The following is a 17,996-nucleotide window of genomic DNA, read 5'->3' on the forward strand; positions in this document are numbered from 1 at the left end:
CTTAAAGCAGTATAGCCAAATACCCTTTTTGGCCCTGCCCCTCAGCCCCCTGGGGGGTCAGCCACACCATTTGTACAATTTTAAATCCCTGCCTCCCAGGAATGCTTTTGATCAAATATGATTGATATCCAGTGCACAGTTCTACAGAAGAAGTCGTTTGTAGCAATATAGCCAAATTTCCCCCTTTTGGCCCCCGCCCCTAAGCCCCCTGGGGAGTCAGCCCCACCATTTGTACAATTTTTAATCACCACCACCTAGGGATGCTTCTAGTCAAATATGGTTGATATCCACTTCTTAGTTTCAGAGGAGAAGTCGCTTAAAGCAATATGGGCAAATTGACCCCTTTTGGCCCCGCCCCTCAGCCCCACCATTTGTACAATCTTGAATCCCCACCACCTAGGGATGCTTCCAGTCAAATTTAGTTTAATTCCCACCAGTGGTTAAGAAGAAGAAGAAGTCGTTTAAAGAAATTGTTGACGTACAGACGGACGGACGACGGACGCCACGGTATGGCATAAGCTCACCTTGGTCCTTCGGACCAGGTGAGCTAATAACAAAGGTGTACATTGCCTGGTTATTCCCCCCGTAAAGCCGTTATTTTCACCTTCAAATAAACACTTATCAATTGTTCAGTTATAAACTGTTGTTTGAGCCTTCGGTCATTAACCTGTGGCTATTGATTGTGGATAAGTTACCTAACACTTGATAATAAACCTATATACACCTGTAGTGAGCCTAGAGCCTACATGAGTGATACACATGGTCCACACTGCCCGTCACTGCCCGATCATTGATGCTTTCAGACTGAATACAATTTATTTTGAAACAGGGTTATTTCTAATCAGTGTCATCTAATTTTGGAAAAAAAACACACCCACCTTCGTTGATGAATGGATTCCAAGGGGGTTGGGAGGTTGGAGGGGTCAGAGAGGGTAAGGACAAAAGCATATCATATTGCATTTAGAGTAAATACAAAATTGTATTACAGTAATATAGAATTGTATATCTGTATGTAAATATAAGATTGTACTAGAGTAAATACAAAATTGTATTTCAGTAATACAAGAGGCCCATTGGGTCTTTAGAGTCACCTGAGTTGTATGATACTGTAGTCATTTTCATCGTGTATGAAAAGAAACATAATTCATTACCCACTATGTCATGAATAACAAGAGGACAAAGGACATTAATAGCTTGCCTGGAGTTTAAAATCTGTTAAATACACGGTATATTCATATAAAACAGTGCAAAAAATATCTGCTGAAAATATGAAACAAGGACAAAGTCCCAGATGTCCCCGCCTTAGTTGCCTTTTTATACCTGGCAACTGAATATATAATTACAGGGTGGAGGTCTCAGTTGTTTCCATCTTATAACTAAGGAACTATGTTTCCAGTGGCTGAGCTGATTCTGGTAGCTTAAGTGGATTTGTCTCTTCCAGCCTAGTCAGCAGTAATATGGTTCAGTGTGGGGATCTCGACCATTTCCATGTTGTGACCACAGTTCCATGTCCCAACGGGCTGGCATAATGTGTGGTCGTTTACCATATTCTCTCTTCATGCCAAGTAATTTAATTGATGATTATAAGGTGGACATCTCAACTGTTTTCATCTTAAAATTCAAGGACTAAATTCTCAGAGGCAGGGCTGGGCCAATGAGCTAATCCAATTGCAATTTTTTGTGTCTTTTGCTCAAAAATTGTATATGTGGGTATGGGGTAAGAGGATCTTAACTGATTCCATGTTATGACTTGGGGACAAAGCCTGCAGGGGGGTGGGCCAGAACCCTGGATAAATCTTCTGGTAATATGATCTTATTCATCAATATCATGGAATGAGGATCTTGACCAATTCCTAATTATAACTTGGGGACGAAGTCCCCAGGTTAAAAGCTAGATCTCTGGGCAAATTCTGGTAGCGTGAATGTATACGTCTTTCATGCCTAGCAACTAGATATATGGTTATAGAATGAGGATCTCAACTGTTTCCATGGCAGCAGGGGGAACCCTGGGCAGAGTGGGGCCCTGGGCCAGTCTAGGGAGGGTAAATTAAATCATCTCTTCATGTCAACTACATGATTTTAAGATTTTTATTTACACTCAACCACACAGATAGTGGGGATGATCTTTAATTGATACTGCTGTACACACAACATTTGTATGTTCCATGATACTCCTATAAAATAAGTATGGAATCTCTATGGGAGTATTTCAGTTAAAGTTGAAAATGTAAACAAATGATGGACAAAAAAGAGGATTGCAATTTGGCTTTTTGACAAAAAAAATGCATTATCTAAATTGTGGATACAACTAAAGTTAGAACTTCAGTTCCCAACAAACAATACTACAACTTCATTGTCATTATGAATCTTGTCTGTCATAGAAAAGCTACCCCACCCCGCCCCTTAGCCCCCATGGGGGCCACACCGACTGTTTATACTAAATTGGTAGGACTAGTAGCGTTTTAAAGGAAAAGTTGACGGACAGACGACAGATGTGCGGCATGGCATCCTTTGGACCAGGTGAGCTAAAAATGACAAAGTCAGAAATAAATCCTGAAAGAACTGTTACTACCTTTAATATGATTTTAAAAGCAGGTTCTTGAAATCATATCATTTACCTTTGATTATTAATGTATGTCGTTGGAGTGGGTTTTTTTCACCAGAGTTATCCCCCTTCAACTCTACCATTAGTGAAAATTAATTGGACAGTTGGAACATGAAGACTTTGTCTACCTACCTGTGACTGCCTGCTTTGAAAACATGCTAATTGTAAGGACATCCTGGTACAGTGACACCATTTTGGTCAACAGAACATCCATTCTGACCCTACAAACAAAAGGAGCCTGCACCTCTCAAGACAATCGCAGCATCTTATTGGAAAACATATGTACAACTACACAGCCAAGTCACTCTCTCCCTCTCTCTCTTTGGTAGTTAGTATACACAAGTTGACAACATCAAAAGCTCAGCACAACCACCTCCAAGTGACCTTTGTCTTCAGCTGAGGTTAAACTCCACCAAGCATTAAAGGCAACATGAGGGACCACTTAACACTGAAACCTAACAAGTATTAGACCAACGACAAACCTGCTGTGCTCTTACAACACAAAGCATTAATATAGCTAATGTCAACTGATAGCATCTCACCTGTTAGTGAAGCAAAGCAGTGCAAAAGATATCTGTAGCAGTATAACAGATACCTATAGCAGTAAAACAGATACCTATATCAGTATAACAGATACCTATAACAGTAAAACAGATACCTGTAGCAGTATAACAGATACCTATAGCAGTATAACAGATACCTGTAGCAGTATAACAGATACCTATATAAGTATAACAGATACCTATAGCAGTAAAACATATACCTGTAGCAGTATAACAGATACCTATATAAGTATAACAGATACCTATAGCAGTAAAACAGATACTGATAGCAGTATAACAGATACCTATAGCAGTAAAACAGATTCCTGTAGCAGTAAAACAGATACCTATAGCAGTAAAACAGATACCTATATCAGTATAACAGATACCTATAGCAGTAAAACAGATACCTATAGCAGTAAAACAGATACCTGTAGCAGTAAAACAGATACCTATAGCAGTATAACAGATACTTACAGCAGTATAACAGATACCTATATCAGTATAACAGATACCTATAGCAGTAAAACAGATACTTACAGCAGTATAACAGATACCTATAGCAGTATAACAGATACCTGTAGCAGTATAACAGATACATATAGCAGTATCGCAGATACCTATAGCAGTATAACAGATATCTGTAGCAGTATTGCAGATACATATAACAGATACCTATAGCAGTATTACAGATACCTAGAGCAGTTTAACAGATACCTATAGCAGTATAACAGATATAATATACCAAAGTAGCAGTTAAATACCCCCCCCCCCCCATTTGCAATAATTACCTGTAGCAGTTTGACAGATACCTATAGCATTATATTATGCCGGTAGCTTTATAATATACCTGTAGCATTAGAATATATATCGGTTTAACTGATACATGTACCTGTGTAATACGAAGGAAGAAGTGAAAATAATACCCCCTCCCCCCTTTTCAAGTCTTCCCTGGCGAAGGCTACCACAACCACGGTTCTTTTGCTACCTGCCAAGGGTTTTCCAATAGTTTAGAGCGGAGGGTCAATGACAATGGTTTGTAATAGAAAGAAAGTAGTGAAAAGAATACTGTACATGTAGGTGTTATAATTGGGGCTAGAACCCACGATCCCAGACTTTCTAGGTGTAAACATTACCACAGGGCTATGGGAAATTCCCTTCAGCTGCAGGTAGAAATGACACTTTTACATCTGTAGCGATGTAACTGATACCTGTGGTAGTGTACCTGATACAATATCAACATTGACAAATACCTGTAGGTACTACTAACACCAGTTTCTGTATGAATTTAATCAGCAGGAGACTAGTATACTGATATTTAAAGCATATTTAAAAACTTTTAAGTCTAGATTTAGAACTATGGGTTTTGAGACAATCTGCCTCTTACCATTGCTAAGGTGACGATCATGGATTTGTCACGGAAATATCAGAACTGCATTAGCCTATGTTGGTAGCCATACAAAAGCAGATTGATGTCTTTAGTGATATTTTACGGGATGATAAAGAATGGTATAAGCTTGGTTCCAAACAGAGGAAAGTAACTCAAAATTCAGTTGATGGACATACAGAACAGCACAACGGTAACACCATATTTACAGTAGTAGTACATGATCCTTTGTAACCCGATCTGGACAAAAATAACGTTTTATAGGTAGGACCTTCACCATTAGTGTGATATAGACATGTTGATAAGCTTGGGAAGGAATCCTCCACAGAATCAGCAGTAAATGTAAGGTAAACACAATGTTATAGACTCATCAACTTCAAACAAATTCTCTTCCCATATAAAAATTGGTATTAATTTATGATTGATGGTGTGTGACATGTTTGACTTCAATAAATCACTTGTATGTTATCTATAAATATGGTGTCACCATGGCTACACAAACCATGGTTACCATACCTTGAAGGGTGTTTTTTTCCATCCACACCCTGGGAGGGGCAGCCCGTTTTCCCCTATAGGACAGGGAGCGTCCAATCCCGGACTGCCCTGTGTGTTAAAATGTTAGCATACAACATCAAGCTAAGCTGTTAGCAATAAGCCCACTGAAGTTGTCCACAAGTCTTATTTTAATCCTGGAATAGATTTTGTTCCCTTTCAAATCTTTGCATTTACTCAATATTTTCATCATGCCTAAAATCATGAATCAGAATTTTTTAGGGAAAAAAATTGCCAGTCTCAAGATAATTTCTTCTGCAGACAACTTTATCCTTGAATATTAATTATACACATCAAAATACTAAAACCCTAAAAGGAACTGTTAAATGTGTTTAAGGTGAACATACAAGGTGTTTGTAATCCAGAAATAGAAGTGAAACCTTCCCATTTGCAATGGTGTAGCATACCAATGTGATGTTCAGAAAATATAAACAGGTGTCAAATAAGTAAGGTTATTTGCTACCTTGGTACCCAGTATGTATGAAATTACATGCTTCTGTTTTTGTGTGTGAGAGTTATCTCCCCCATTTAATGTACTTTATCTAACCTACTGGTAATGAAGGGGGTCTGCCCTAATGACAAGTGCCCCCAATATAATTTAACATTCACCCTTAATTGAAATTTTGTTTTGAGGAAGATTATGGAACTCAACTGAGACTATCAGTGACATTGCACTTCATGCAGGTAAATAGGTATAGAAACTTAATACAGGTAGGTATATAGATACTTCATACAGGTAAGCAGGAATAAAGGTGATGCTCAGGTATCCACAGGGGCCATACACATCCAATTTGAGATATTGGGCAAGTATATATAGGATCCCTATAATTGCATAGGCCCATATCTGATACATCAAGCCCCTGTGTTACTATCTACCTGTAATCATGATAAGTTACATAATACATTGCATACCTGACCTTGGTACCTGTTATTGAATTATGCGACCTTGTTGTGTTCACCTTGTTTTGTTCACCTTGTGCAATGTGGACAGTATACAATATAGAAAAACTGCAGCATAGCAAATCTCTATGTCCTTACTATTAACTCACAAAGTAGTGGCAGCTGTAACACTGGATTTAGTTGGGGACAAGAAATGGATGTCCTACAACGTTTTCACTTGTTTATGTGTATCTAATCCAATTTAGTTAACTTTCAAGCCATGAAGAAAACGTAAAATAAAATTTTGCTACTTTTTCTTTTAAAACCGAAAATAAATTAACAAAAATTAGAAATATATGATAAACAAAAGTCACAAGATGTCAAAGCTGTTTTCTACCACAATCATTAAAGACTTTGTTGAATGGATACATTTCTCTGTATAACATTCTATAGTCCAGGATTGTAACCAATTCAACCATTTATGTAAGCTATGTTTATCCAACTTATCTGTCTTAATGGATTGACTGACCGTTGATAAACAGGGACTATTGTGATAGAAATCAGTTTAATTTGTAAATGATTCCAAATCTTCTATTCACTAGTAAAGTTTAAAGACAGAATTTTCATACTTGCCAACTTTATGAAATTTCCATTGGGGAAATCCTGCATGCTCAAAATTAAAACATGAACAAAATGAGTGTATATACCCCCTTTAAAATAACCCTTTTTAATGACATATCTTGAGTTGTTCCTACAGATGAAATCATTAGATCTTAGAATATAGGAATAATTTAGCAAATTCACTGGTAGAAAACACTAAATTTAAGGGTCCAAAATTGGGAGTCTCCCTCCTAAATAGGGAGAGTAGGCAAGTATGAATTTTGAACAAACAGTGCTAGTTTCTAACATCTCTTTACAGTTTTGTTGCAAATTTGTACGTTGAGAACAGACACTATCAGTATTTTTACCTTTATGAATCACAGTGGTAAGCTGCTACAACTACCTTGTGACTATCACAAGTGTTAGAATAATGAGTCTTTAATGACCATGCTAAGCTCGGCTTGTTATTCCATGAGTTTAATGAACAGAATTGCACTATTGTCATAGAACTTTTCAATGATGGACCAATATCATCCTAGCTTTTCGTACATTGATTATTGTAACCCTTTCACCCCTATGTAACTTTAATAGACCCTACCATGCATTGATATGGATGAGTCCATTATGGTCTACAGTGGTGAAAGGGTTAAATATCAGCCCATTTTGGTTTATTGTACCAAGGACTTTGATCCAGCTAATACAGGTTCATGTACTGAGGACTATGGAACATCAAAGTCCAAGGTTTTTGTAAAAAAAAAATCCAATGCTGTCAGTCCTGATAAGTTTCTAACTCCTGACATTTGATCTAGGATGTAAACAAGTACTAGGATTAAATAAACAAAATGATTAGTACAGAATATATCTCTATATATATGTAATTACTTTGGCTAAAATCCAAGTTTGAAAATCATTTCTCAAATTCAGCAAGTGGTGCAGTCGCAGTACCAAATGTAAGTAAGGTACACCCAAACATCAGACACAAGAGGATGTCACATTTCACAAGTGACACAATAGGATGTTACATCAGACACATGTGATACAATAGGATGTCAAATTACACATATGACACAATAGGATGTTACATCAGACACATGTGACACAATAGGATGTCACATTACACATGTGACACAATAGGATGTCACATTACACATGTGACACAATAGGATGTCACATTGGACACATGTGACACAATAGGATGTCACATTACACATGTGACACAATAGGATGTCACATTACACATGTGACACAATAGGATGTCACATTACACATGTGACACAATAGGATGTCACATTACACATGTGACACAATAGGATGTCACATTACACATGTGACACAATAGGATGTCACATTACACATGTGACACAATAGGATGTCACATTACACATGTGGCAAGGAAGAATTTCACAGCAGACATGTGACACAATAGGATGTTACATTGGACACATGTGACACAATAAGATGTCACATTGGACACATGTGACACAATATGATGTCACATTACACATGTGACACAATAGGATGTCACATTACACATGTGACACAATAGGATGTCACATTACACATGTGACACAATAGGATGTCACATTACACATGTGACACAATAGGATGTCACATTACACATGTGACACAATAGGATGTCACATTACACATGTGACACAATAGGATGTCACATTACACATGTGACACAATAGGATGTCACATTACACATGTGACACAATAGGATGTCACATTACACATGTGACACAATAGGATGTCACATTACACATGTGGCAAGGAAGAATATCACAGCAGACACATGTGACACAATAGGATGTTACATCAGACACATGTGACACAATAGGATGTCATTTGACACATGTGACACAATAGGATGTCACATTGGACACATGTGATACAATTGGATGTCACATTACACATGTGACACAATAGGATGTCACATTACACATGTGACACAACAGGATGTCACATTACACATGTGACACAACAGGATGTTACATTAGACACATGTGACACACTAGGATGTTACATCAGACACATATGACACAATAGGATGTCACATTTGACACATGTGACACAATAGGATGTTAAATTACACATGTGACACAATAGGATGTTACATTGGACACATGTGACACAATAAGATGTCACATTACACATGTGACACAATAGGATGTCACATTGGACACATGTGACACAATATTATGTCACATTACACATGTGGCAAAGAAGAAGATCACAGCAGACACATGTGACAAAATATATGTCACACACAACAACAACACAAGTGACCTTATACAAATATTAAGTACTGTTGGTGACTATATACAGATATACATGATAATTATACATGTATAATGTAAGTTAACTATATTATCTATATGGATTGTTAGTGGCTAGTTATATGTATAATGCTAGTGGTTACATCAATATTTACTGTTAATCACTACTTATATACCGTATTTGCTGTAATTGCCACCCAACCCCTTTTTTGAGGCACTAGTGCCTCTTTCAGCCTATTTTTAAGTGCCTGGGTACAAATTACAGAGAATACGGTACATTTACTGTTAATGACTACCTACACATGTATTTAGTGACAGAACTATTGGATCTCACATTCACTACCAGTACCTCGTCAAAAACATGATCTCTCAAAATAGGGCATCAAGGAGGAGTATTGTGGAAACTTAGCTTATAAATCTGTATCAGACAATTATCAATAATGTTGAGAAATTGTAGTTACTTGAAGACTCCTTGATTCCCTAGTTAAAACATAGGTCTGGTATTATAATAGAACAATGGTAACACAAAATGTTGGAATCAACAATCACTAAACAGATCAATTACATACTAATAAATAACATCAATATATACAAGAAAAATTAAACTAGAAAGTTGAGAAACAAAACTTTTGCTCTTTTGAAAAACATGTTTTTGAATTTGAACAGGAATGAAATTTAAGTTTAAAAAAGTTAAGTTATATAAGCCTGGTCATGTAAACAGATGAAATTATATCTGCCATGGATCATCATGTATAAATCTACTAACGAGGGCTTTATGACAATATGGCTGACCTTGTTGCCAATATCAGCACTAAATAACCTAACCTTTGACATGGGTTGACATGGTATACCAAGTTTTCTATGGCCTCTGTCAGAGTTATGACAAGACTTACCGTCTCCCCATGTTCACCCTTTAATCCTCTTCTGCCACGTTTTCCTCGTATTCCCTACATCAAACACCAAACATCAGCATTGCCATATAATACTGTATATTTCTACTGATGTCCGTGATCACACGAGAAAAATATTTCATATCCAGTGCTTAAAAAATTCAACTAATCAAATCAGCATTTTGATACATTTTATTGACAAATAAATTATGTAGTTAGGATTGAGACGTCTCAATGACTGTTACATAACCATGCCGCATGAGACATCTCAATGACTGTTACACAACGATGCCACAGGAGACATCTCAATGACTGTTACACAACGATGCAACATGAGACATCTCAATGACTGTTACATAACGATGCCACATGAGACGTATCAATGACTGTTACATAACCATGCCGCATGAGACATCTCAATGACTGTTAAATAACCATGCCGCATGAGACATCTCAATGACTGTTACACAACGATGCCACATGAGACATTTCAGTGACTTACACAACGATGCCACATGAGACATCTCAATGACTGTTACATAACAATGCCGCATGAGACATATCAATGACTGTCGCTTAACGATGTTGCATGAGACATCTCAATGACTGTTATACAGTGATGCCACATGAGACATCTCAATGACTGTTACACAACGATGCAACATGAGACGTAGCAATGACTGTTACACAACGATGCCACATGAGACATATCAATGACTGTTACACAATGATGCAACATGAGACATATCAATGACTGTCGCTTAACGATGCTGCATGAGACATCTGAATGACTGTTATACAGTGATGCCACATGAGACATCTCAATGACTGTTACACAACGATGCAACATGAGACGTATCAATGACTGTTACACAACGATGCCACATGAGACATTTCAATGACTGTTACACAACAATGCCACGTTAGACATCTCAATGACTGTTATACAATGATGCCACATGAGACATCTCAATGACTGTTACACAACGATGCCACATGAGACATATCAATGACTGTTACACAATGATGCAACATGAGACATATCAATGACTGTCGCTTAACGATGTTGCATGAGACATCTCAATGACTGTTATACAGTGATGCCACATGAGACATCTCAATGACTGTTACACAACGATGCAACATGAGACATATCAATGACTGTTACACAACGATGTTGCATGAGACGTCTCAATGAATGTTACACAACGATGCAACATGAGACGTCTCAATGACTGTCGCTTAACGATGCTGCATGAGACGTATCAATGACTGTTACACAACGATGCAACATGAGACATATCAATGACTGTTACACAACGATGTTGCATGAGACGTCTCAATGAATGTTACACAACGATGCAACATGAGACGTCTCAATGACTGTTACATAACGATGCCACATGAGATGTCTCAATCACGGTTACACAACGATGCCACATGAGACATCTCAATGACTGTTACACACCGATGCCACATGAGACGCCTCAATGAATGTTACACAACGATGCAACATGAGATCTAGCAATGACTGTTACACAACGATGCAACATGAGACCTCTCAATGACTGTTACATAACGATGCCACATGAGATGTCTCAATCACTGTTACACAACGATGCCACATGAGACGTCTCAATGAATGTTACACAACGATGCCACATGAGACGTCTCAATGACTGTCGCTTTACGATGCTGCATGAGACGTATCAATGACTGTTACACAACGATGCCACATGAGACGTATCAATGACTGTTACACAACGATGCCACATGAGACATCTCAATGACTGTTACACAACAATGCCACATGAAACATTTCAATGACTGTTAAATAACCATGCAAGTGGAGAAAGGTCAATTACTATACAATTGTACCAGATGTCTAAATGACTGTTGCATAACGACGCCACGTTAGACATCTCAATGACTGCTACACAACAATGCCACGTTAGACATCTCAATGACTGCTACACAACGATGCCACACGAGATGTCTCAATGACTGTTACAAGGTGATGCCACATAAGACGTCTCAATGACTGTTACAAAATGATGTCCCATGAAACATTTACAATACCGATATACAGATATGAACATTATGCAGACAAATGATTGACCCCATTGCTGTGGGGTGAAGGCCTGTACTTACCCGGTCACCCTTCTCTCCCTTGCAGGTGCAAGCCTCAGCACCTCCAGATGTAAGCACTGCACCATTGGGTCCTGGTGGGCCCTGATCATGGAGAAAGTGAAAGTGAAAGTAGACTTTAATAACAAGGATGCTGACCAGGTCAGAAGCTCACATGTCTTGTAGCAGAATTCCTAGTTGTATCAAATACCTATCAAACATTAAAAGTATACTTACCTTTCAACTGAAAAGAATTAATGCATTATATATCCTAATTCATTGTTACTATCCAACCTTGATACAATGTATATGATAATTGGGTAGTCCATGGCCACATGGAAATAATTTAGACAAAACATTAAAACATGTAATGAGGTCAAATCAATACAGCAGAGAAATTTCCATATTCAATAAAGTTGTTGAGTGTATCATGGAGGTCAGGATTTCAGATGTTGATAAACACTCGGGCCACACATGTACCAGCTGTGTGAGAGCCCGCACCAATATAACCCAGCTTACCATTGGCCCCATCTTAGACCCTTTCAGCTTGTGTCACAGCGTTCACTTGTGACCCATCTTACCATTGGCCCCACCTTGGACCCTTTCAGCTTGTGTCACAGCGTTCACTTGTGACCCATCTTACCATTGGCCCCACACTTCCTTCCATTCCTTGTGATCCTTTGTCTCCCTGTGGTCCTGCCTCTCCCTACATTATAACAAAGCCAGTAAAAGTGAGCGACTAGCTTGCAGCAGTTACTATCCTTGGAACACTTCTAGAAGATATATTAGTGTGTGTTATTAGTTGGTTACAGTAGGAAATTAAAGATTTAGGCCTATTCAAGATGGACAAATAAATGTTACATAGAGAATAATACATGCCTTTTCCCCTATCACATCCAGTACCAACCCGAGACTCCAGGGCTGATATTGGCTGAGGGCTACAGATAGATCTACTATCTTATGATCTATTTTTCTTTTGAAATATTGGAAAACTATTTTTTTTCAAAAGGGATGTGATACAGGTTTTGCTGGTTGATATGGAATGGGCTGATACAGGTTTTGGTGCGAGATACAGCGAGGGCTGATATGGGTTAGAGCAATTGCGTCGTATCACATATACAAAAACCTATATTTATTAGAAAGTATGTAATAAATAACAATAAAATCCTCAAGAAAATCTCCAGATATTTTAAGATGGAGAAATTACACAATAAACAAAGTAGTACATTTGTAGTGGAAAAAGCAGTACATATAGATCTATATGAATCAAGTTCTCTTTATTCAACCCTATACCAGTCTTCAGCGACGGTCAGGGTGATAAACGAAGGTTTATAAAGTTGACTTACAGGTAAACCCATTGGTCCAATCAGGCCCCGATCACCCTTTTCTCCCTGGATACAAGAAACAATCCGCATCAAATATCATCAGCATTATGCATCCACAGTACATCACCTTCCCAAATTTTTGTAAAACAGAAGTTTAGGAATTTAAGTCTTAATGGATGTGACAGGAAAGTCATTGAAGAGTTGGCTATAATATTTGTCATTGTAATAACCCAAAGTTGAGAAGATGCAACAATCTGATAAAAACAAAATGAATAAAATGTCACATGGATCGTACCACACAAGAACCAATGATGTAACTTGCTACCAATATATATAATCATAATAATGTTTATTTCAGGAAATAGATCATAGACATCACATGTAACATGACAGTTGACATACATATTACAGTACAACATACATATATATTACTAAAAATATTAAACAGAATATCACAGGTTTTTGGAGCAGTCCAAGGAGCAGGTGATTGGGCATCCCCTTCCTACAAGCTCTTCGGACGCTCAAATATTAATGAACCTACATGGATTAAATTATCGTCAGTAATAAAACATTGTATTATCTTAAAATATTCTATTATATATGAAACTAAAATTCATAACTGATTTTAAGATATACGTAATATATTTATACAATTACTACACACAAACATTGATCTATAAACCTGAGGATAGCCCATGAAAGCTCAAAAGCTTATTCCAATGGGCTCCATGTTATAATGATCACGGGGAAAGATTTTGGCAGGAGGGAATGATTGACAACATATTATTAACTTTATTGTCAGTACCTAAAATGTACATAATCATTATCAGTGTACAATGTACAATAATTGGGAGGATGGTGACAAGCATGCATAAGCTGTGACTTACTGTCCCTCCTTTAGGTCCCACTGGTCCTCGCTCTCCCTAAAACCACAACACGTCAGTATCACAGCATGGAGGCAAGTAAAAGAGAGTTCAAGTTCAAGTAAATTTTATTTAAAAGTCAGTACATGGTTAAACTAACACAAGCCTATGGAAGGCTTTTACAACCGACTATATAACAAACAAGAGGCCCATGGGCCTTAACGGTCACCTGATATATTTATACAGAGAGTTGATTTTGTTTTTAACATGAACAAAAATATTATTCAGTGACATAAAACAATAAAACCACCTTATTCAGTATCTAGCATACAGATTTAAGACTAAAAAGTATTTGAAACTAGCACCTCTGATTCTAAACAAGGAAAATGAAGAAATTTAAGCACACTGACTCCTTTGGGCCCTACCCTACAGCCCTTGGGGGTAGGGCTGGCTCAAAATTTTCAAAGTATCAAACTGTCAACTCAGGGTTATAATTCCAATATAGTTATTAACATGTAATATTCAAAGTATCATTTGCCATTATAAACCATAACAAATTTTGCCTCCCCACACCCCCTTTCCCAGGGGATAAACGTGAGACCCTAGGGTCATAAACCTTAAGACCATTCCATCTATGAAGAGTGTTTGATTCTACCATATCTGGGTCTTGAGAAGAAGATTTTTGAAATTTTAGTCAATTTGACCCTTTTTGGTCCCACCCCTCAGGCCCCTGGGGGCCGGGGACCAAACTGGCAACAATTTTTATTGACCTTTGGCCATGGAAGGTTTCTGCATAATTTCATTGAAATTGGTTCAGGGGTTTTGGAGAAGAAGTCGAAAATGTAAATAGTTTACGGACGCACGATGGACGACGACGACGACGACGGACAAAAGGCGATCGCAATAGGTCACTTGAAACTTTGTCTCAGGTGACCTAATAAAAAAGGAGGTAGCATTATATAAAACATAACAAGCATGCAGAGATAGGCTGCTTATATAACATTATTCTTAAACAGAATTTCTAATTCACATACATTTATTGTAGGCTTCACACACTGTCTGGGTGATTGCATTGGTCTAAGGAACGTTTTGGAACAAAACAGGACAAGCGCTGCTCATCAATGAATCCAATACATTGTATATAATCTGTTGCTGTCTATCGAACTCAAAATTACCTATTGGATGTACTAGAAACACTGACTGATCAGCAAGGGTCCCACCATGTGTCTGACTGTAACCCCCAACCACCTGGTATATTTTTAGCAAGTCACCTTGTCCTTACAAACTCTTTAAACCCATATTGCACATCTACATATATTGTCTTTAGGTGTAATATTTAATAAGTACACTTCATTTTTCGATATGGTGTAACAAAGGTGTAACCATTTTAACATAGTTTGTATGAGAGGTTCACACGAGATCTGCTGATCACAATTCAACTGGTACATTTGGAGACACTTTTTACGCTTGAAATAGCACAGCACTACTTATATCTATTTTTTGTTGAACAAATTTTGTAATTCTTTTAGTATACAAATGCACAGTGCCAAACCAGAAGGAACATGTACCATGCAATAACACCTACTTTATAGTACTTTATATACTTACAAGGTAAGAAAACTACCACAATATTAAATCCATTAACGGATGATATGAGATGTGTAGGAAATGTTCATGCAGTAAAACATACAAATTGGGTAAGGTTACCTTGATACCAGGGGCACCTTCTAGTCCCATAGGTCCCTGTAGGGCAAAACAAGTCACATGACTTACAGAGGATGTTGGCATGAGCATGGGATAAATGATTGAAGCGTTAATAAATGAATTTTACAAATACACACAAAAAATGAATAAGTAAAGTTGTCTTAGAACAGAAAACATTGGATTGGATTTGTTTTTTTTCTCAAAATAGGTAAAAAGAGGCTGATGAAATGCATTCAATAAATACAATCCATGGAAAAGATGACACAGAGAGTGATTAAAGGGAGATAAATCTGCGGCTGAGGGTGAGGGTTAAACAGCTTACCTGAGGGCCAGCAGGTCCTGGAGGTCCTGGAAGCTGTCAACGTAAACAACAAAGTTATACACAATGAGTATAGAAACCAAAAAAATCCAACTAACAAATTCATCACCAAGAGGAGAAAGCTATATCAAGTTTGAACAGGTTTAACAATTAATATTTAAAAATTCACTTGTCTGCTCTATATAAGAATCTCTTTATTCAGAAAATTAGCATAAACAAATCATACAAGATTATCTATTCTAGTATAGAGCAAAAGTGTTAACTCATTTGTTTTAAAAGTAAAAACTTACAACCCTTTGGATAATGGTGCCTTCCATCCCTTTTCCCTCTATAATTCCTGGCTCTCCCTAGAAAACATCAAAACCACAAAATCACCACCAGGGTAGTATTCACACTTCTGTGTTATAATGCTAATTTTAAAATCTTCATTTCTTAACAGAATTGTTTAATGTTCAAACTTTGTACACCTGAGATCCACCATCAAAAGACAGGAGACAGAGGAGATAATGCTACCATTAAATGACTCGGATGGAAATAAGGACATACTATGAGATAAATACTTAAGTTAAACCAATCTGATAGGTTATGATTTATGTAAACCTCTGTTGTTTAGCCTCTAAATAAAAATACCGACTCGGAGTGTTGTAATGAATGCATAGCAGACAGAACTATAACACACAAATGTTCTCTAATCAGAAATCCCTCAGGCCTTCCTTCATACTGTATCAGCACCAATTATGTTGTAATGGAAAATTCAAACTTTGGTGGAAATTCTCAAAAAGTTTTCGATTGACATTTGTCACCTTACAGAGATTTTAAAAGGAAATCATGACCTTGTTCCTGCAAAATTGATGTTCCACCATTTAGTAAACAGTTTGTTCAAATTGTATCATGAAATGAAAGAAACTGCCCAGAAAGACAATATACAATCTTCTGTGTTGTTTTGGATATAATAGGGTAAGAATGCATATTCTTAACATTCATGATAGTATAATACCCAGTTACTTACAAAAACATTCTCCAAGATGCACAACCGTTTCATACCATCTCAAATTTCCATAATATACACATTTCATTCCGAAAGTATTGCATCACACTTACTGATTCTTATAACGACATAATTTACATAAAAGCCTCTCGAACAAACAACATAATCAAGATATCTTTTAACTAAATTACTTCTCAAGTGAAAATGCAATTTTTTATTTCACCTAGAATCAGCAGAATTCAGTCAATCACACAACAGGTTTTCCCCAGTTTACCAAACACCTACCATACCTGTGAACTTATGGCATTTTGAACGTTAGTTGCATGGCTTTACCAATTGAAAAAAAACACCCAACGAAATGACAAAAACATTGATATGATGGTCAGATTGAAAAGAACATGTCTTTTACTATTAAGCATACCATTACCTGGTAATTACTAAGTATATAAATAATTCTCAACACATTAACAAATGTTACCCTCCCTCGTGAGATACAAATTTTGTGCCTTTGAAACTTGCATTCCAATTTCCTCGATATTTAAGTAGAGTATTACACATACATTAACTTAATAAGAAGAAATTTAGGAGTGGTTATCAACCTTTCACATTCTATAATTGTTTCTTTTGACCGATTAAACATTTTGAATCGGGATCGGGGTCGGATAGGGATCAGATCCTGATCAGGCCAGGATACAAATATCTATTTTTACATCCTACACTGTTGGGAATATTACAGATTATGAAGTCAAAATTGAAGGTTAAAAAATTGGGAGTCTCCCTCTAAAATAGCCAACTTAGCTAGTACGCTAATTCAGTTTAACCTCAAATATTGCGTCTCCAAAGAAACTCCTCATTGTTATTGTGTTTTGCCACCATGCAACCCCATTCCAACATTTATTTGCATTTCCTTATTAAAAAGTGTATGTGCTAAAACTG

The 17,996-nt window shown here is 37.1% G+C and overlaps 1 protein-coding gene across 12 annotated transcripts in view; it reads right to left on the minus strand.

Annotated features, from left to right (window-relative positions):
• LOC110447513 (collagen alpha-1(XXV) chain-like) overlaps nt 1-17,996 on the minus strand; it is a 113,138-nt gene that overhangs the window by 7,345 nt on the left and 87,797 nt on the right. For 2 of the 12 annotated variants that reach the window (XM_021493260.1, XM_021493267.1), the window contains 9 exons: nt 16,363-16,419; nt 16,076-16,108; nt 15,757-15,792; nt 14,074-14,109; nt 13,208-13,252; nt 12,505-12,567; nt 11,886-11,966; nt 9,738-9,791; nt 4,527-5,137 (listed from right to left, as the gene is read on the minus strand). In XM_021493260.1, coding sequence (XP_021348935.1) covers nt 5,042-5,137; nt 9,738-9,791; nt 11,886-11,966; nt 12,505-12,567; nt 13,208-13,252; nt 14,074-14,109; nt 15,757-15,792; nt 16,076-16,108; nt 16,363-16,419 — 501 coding nt within the window. In that variant the 3' untranslated portion in view covers nt 4,527-5,041. Of the gene's footprint in view, nt 1-2,737; nt 2,827-4,519; nt 5,138-9,737; nt 9,792-11,885; nt 11,967-12,504; nt 12,568-13,207; nt 13,253-14,073; nt 14,110-15,756; nt 15,793-16,075; nt 16,109-16,362; nt 16,420-17,996 lie in introns of those variants that run through there. The other 10 variants (XM_021493268.1, XM_021493269.1, XM_021493263.1 and 7 more) reach the window with 9 other exon arrangements.

Source organism: Mizuhopecten yessoensis, unplaced genomic scaffold (genome assembly GCF_002113885.1).
Source record: "Mizuhopecten yessoensis strain PY_sf001 unplaced genomic scaffold, ASM211388v2 scaffold3453, whole genome shotgun sequence".
NCBI classification, from domain to species: Eukaryota; Metazoa; Mollusca; class Bivalvia; order Pectinida; family Pectinidae; genus Mizuhopecten; species Mizuhopecten yessoensis.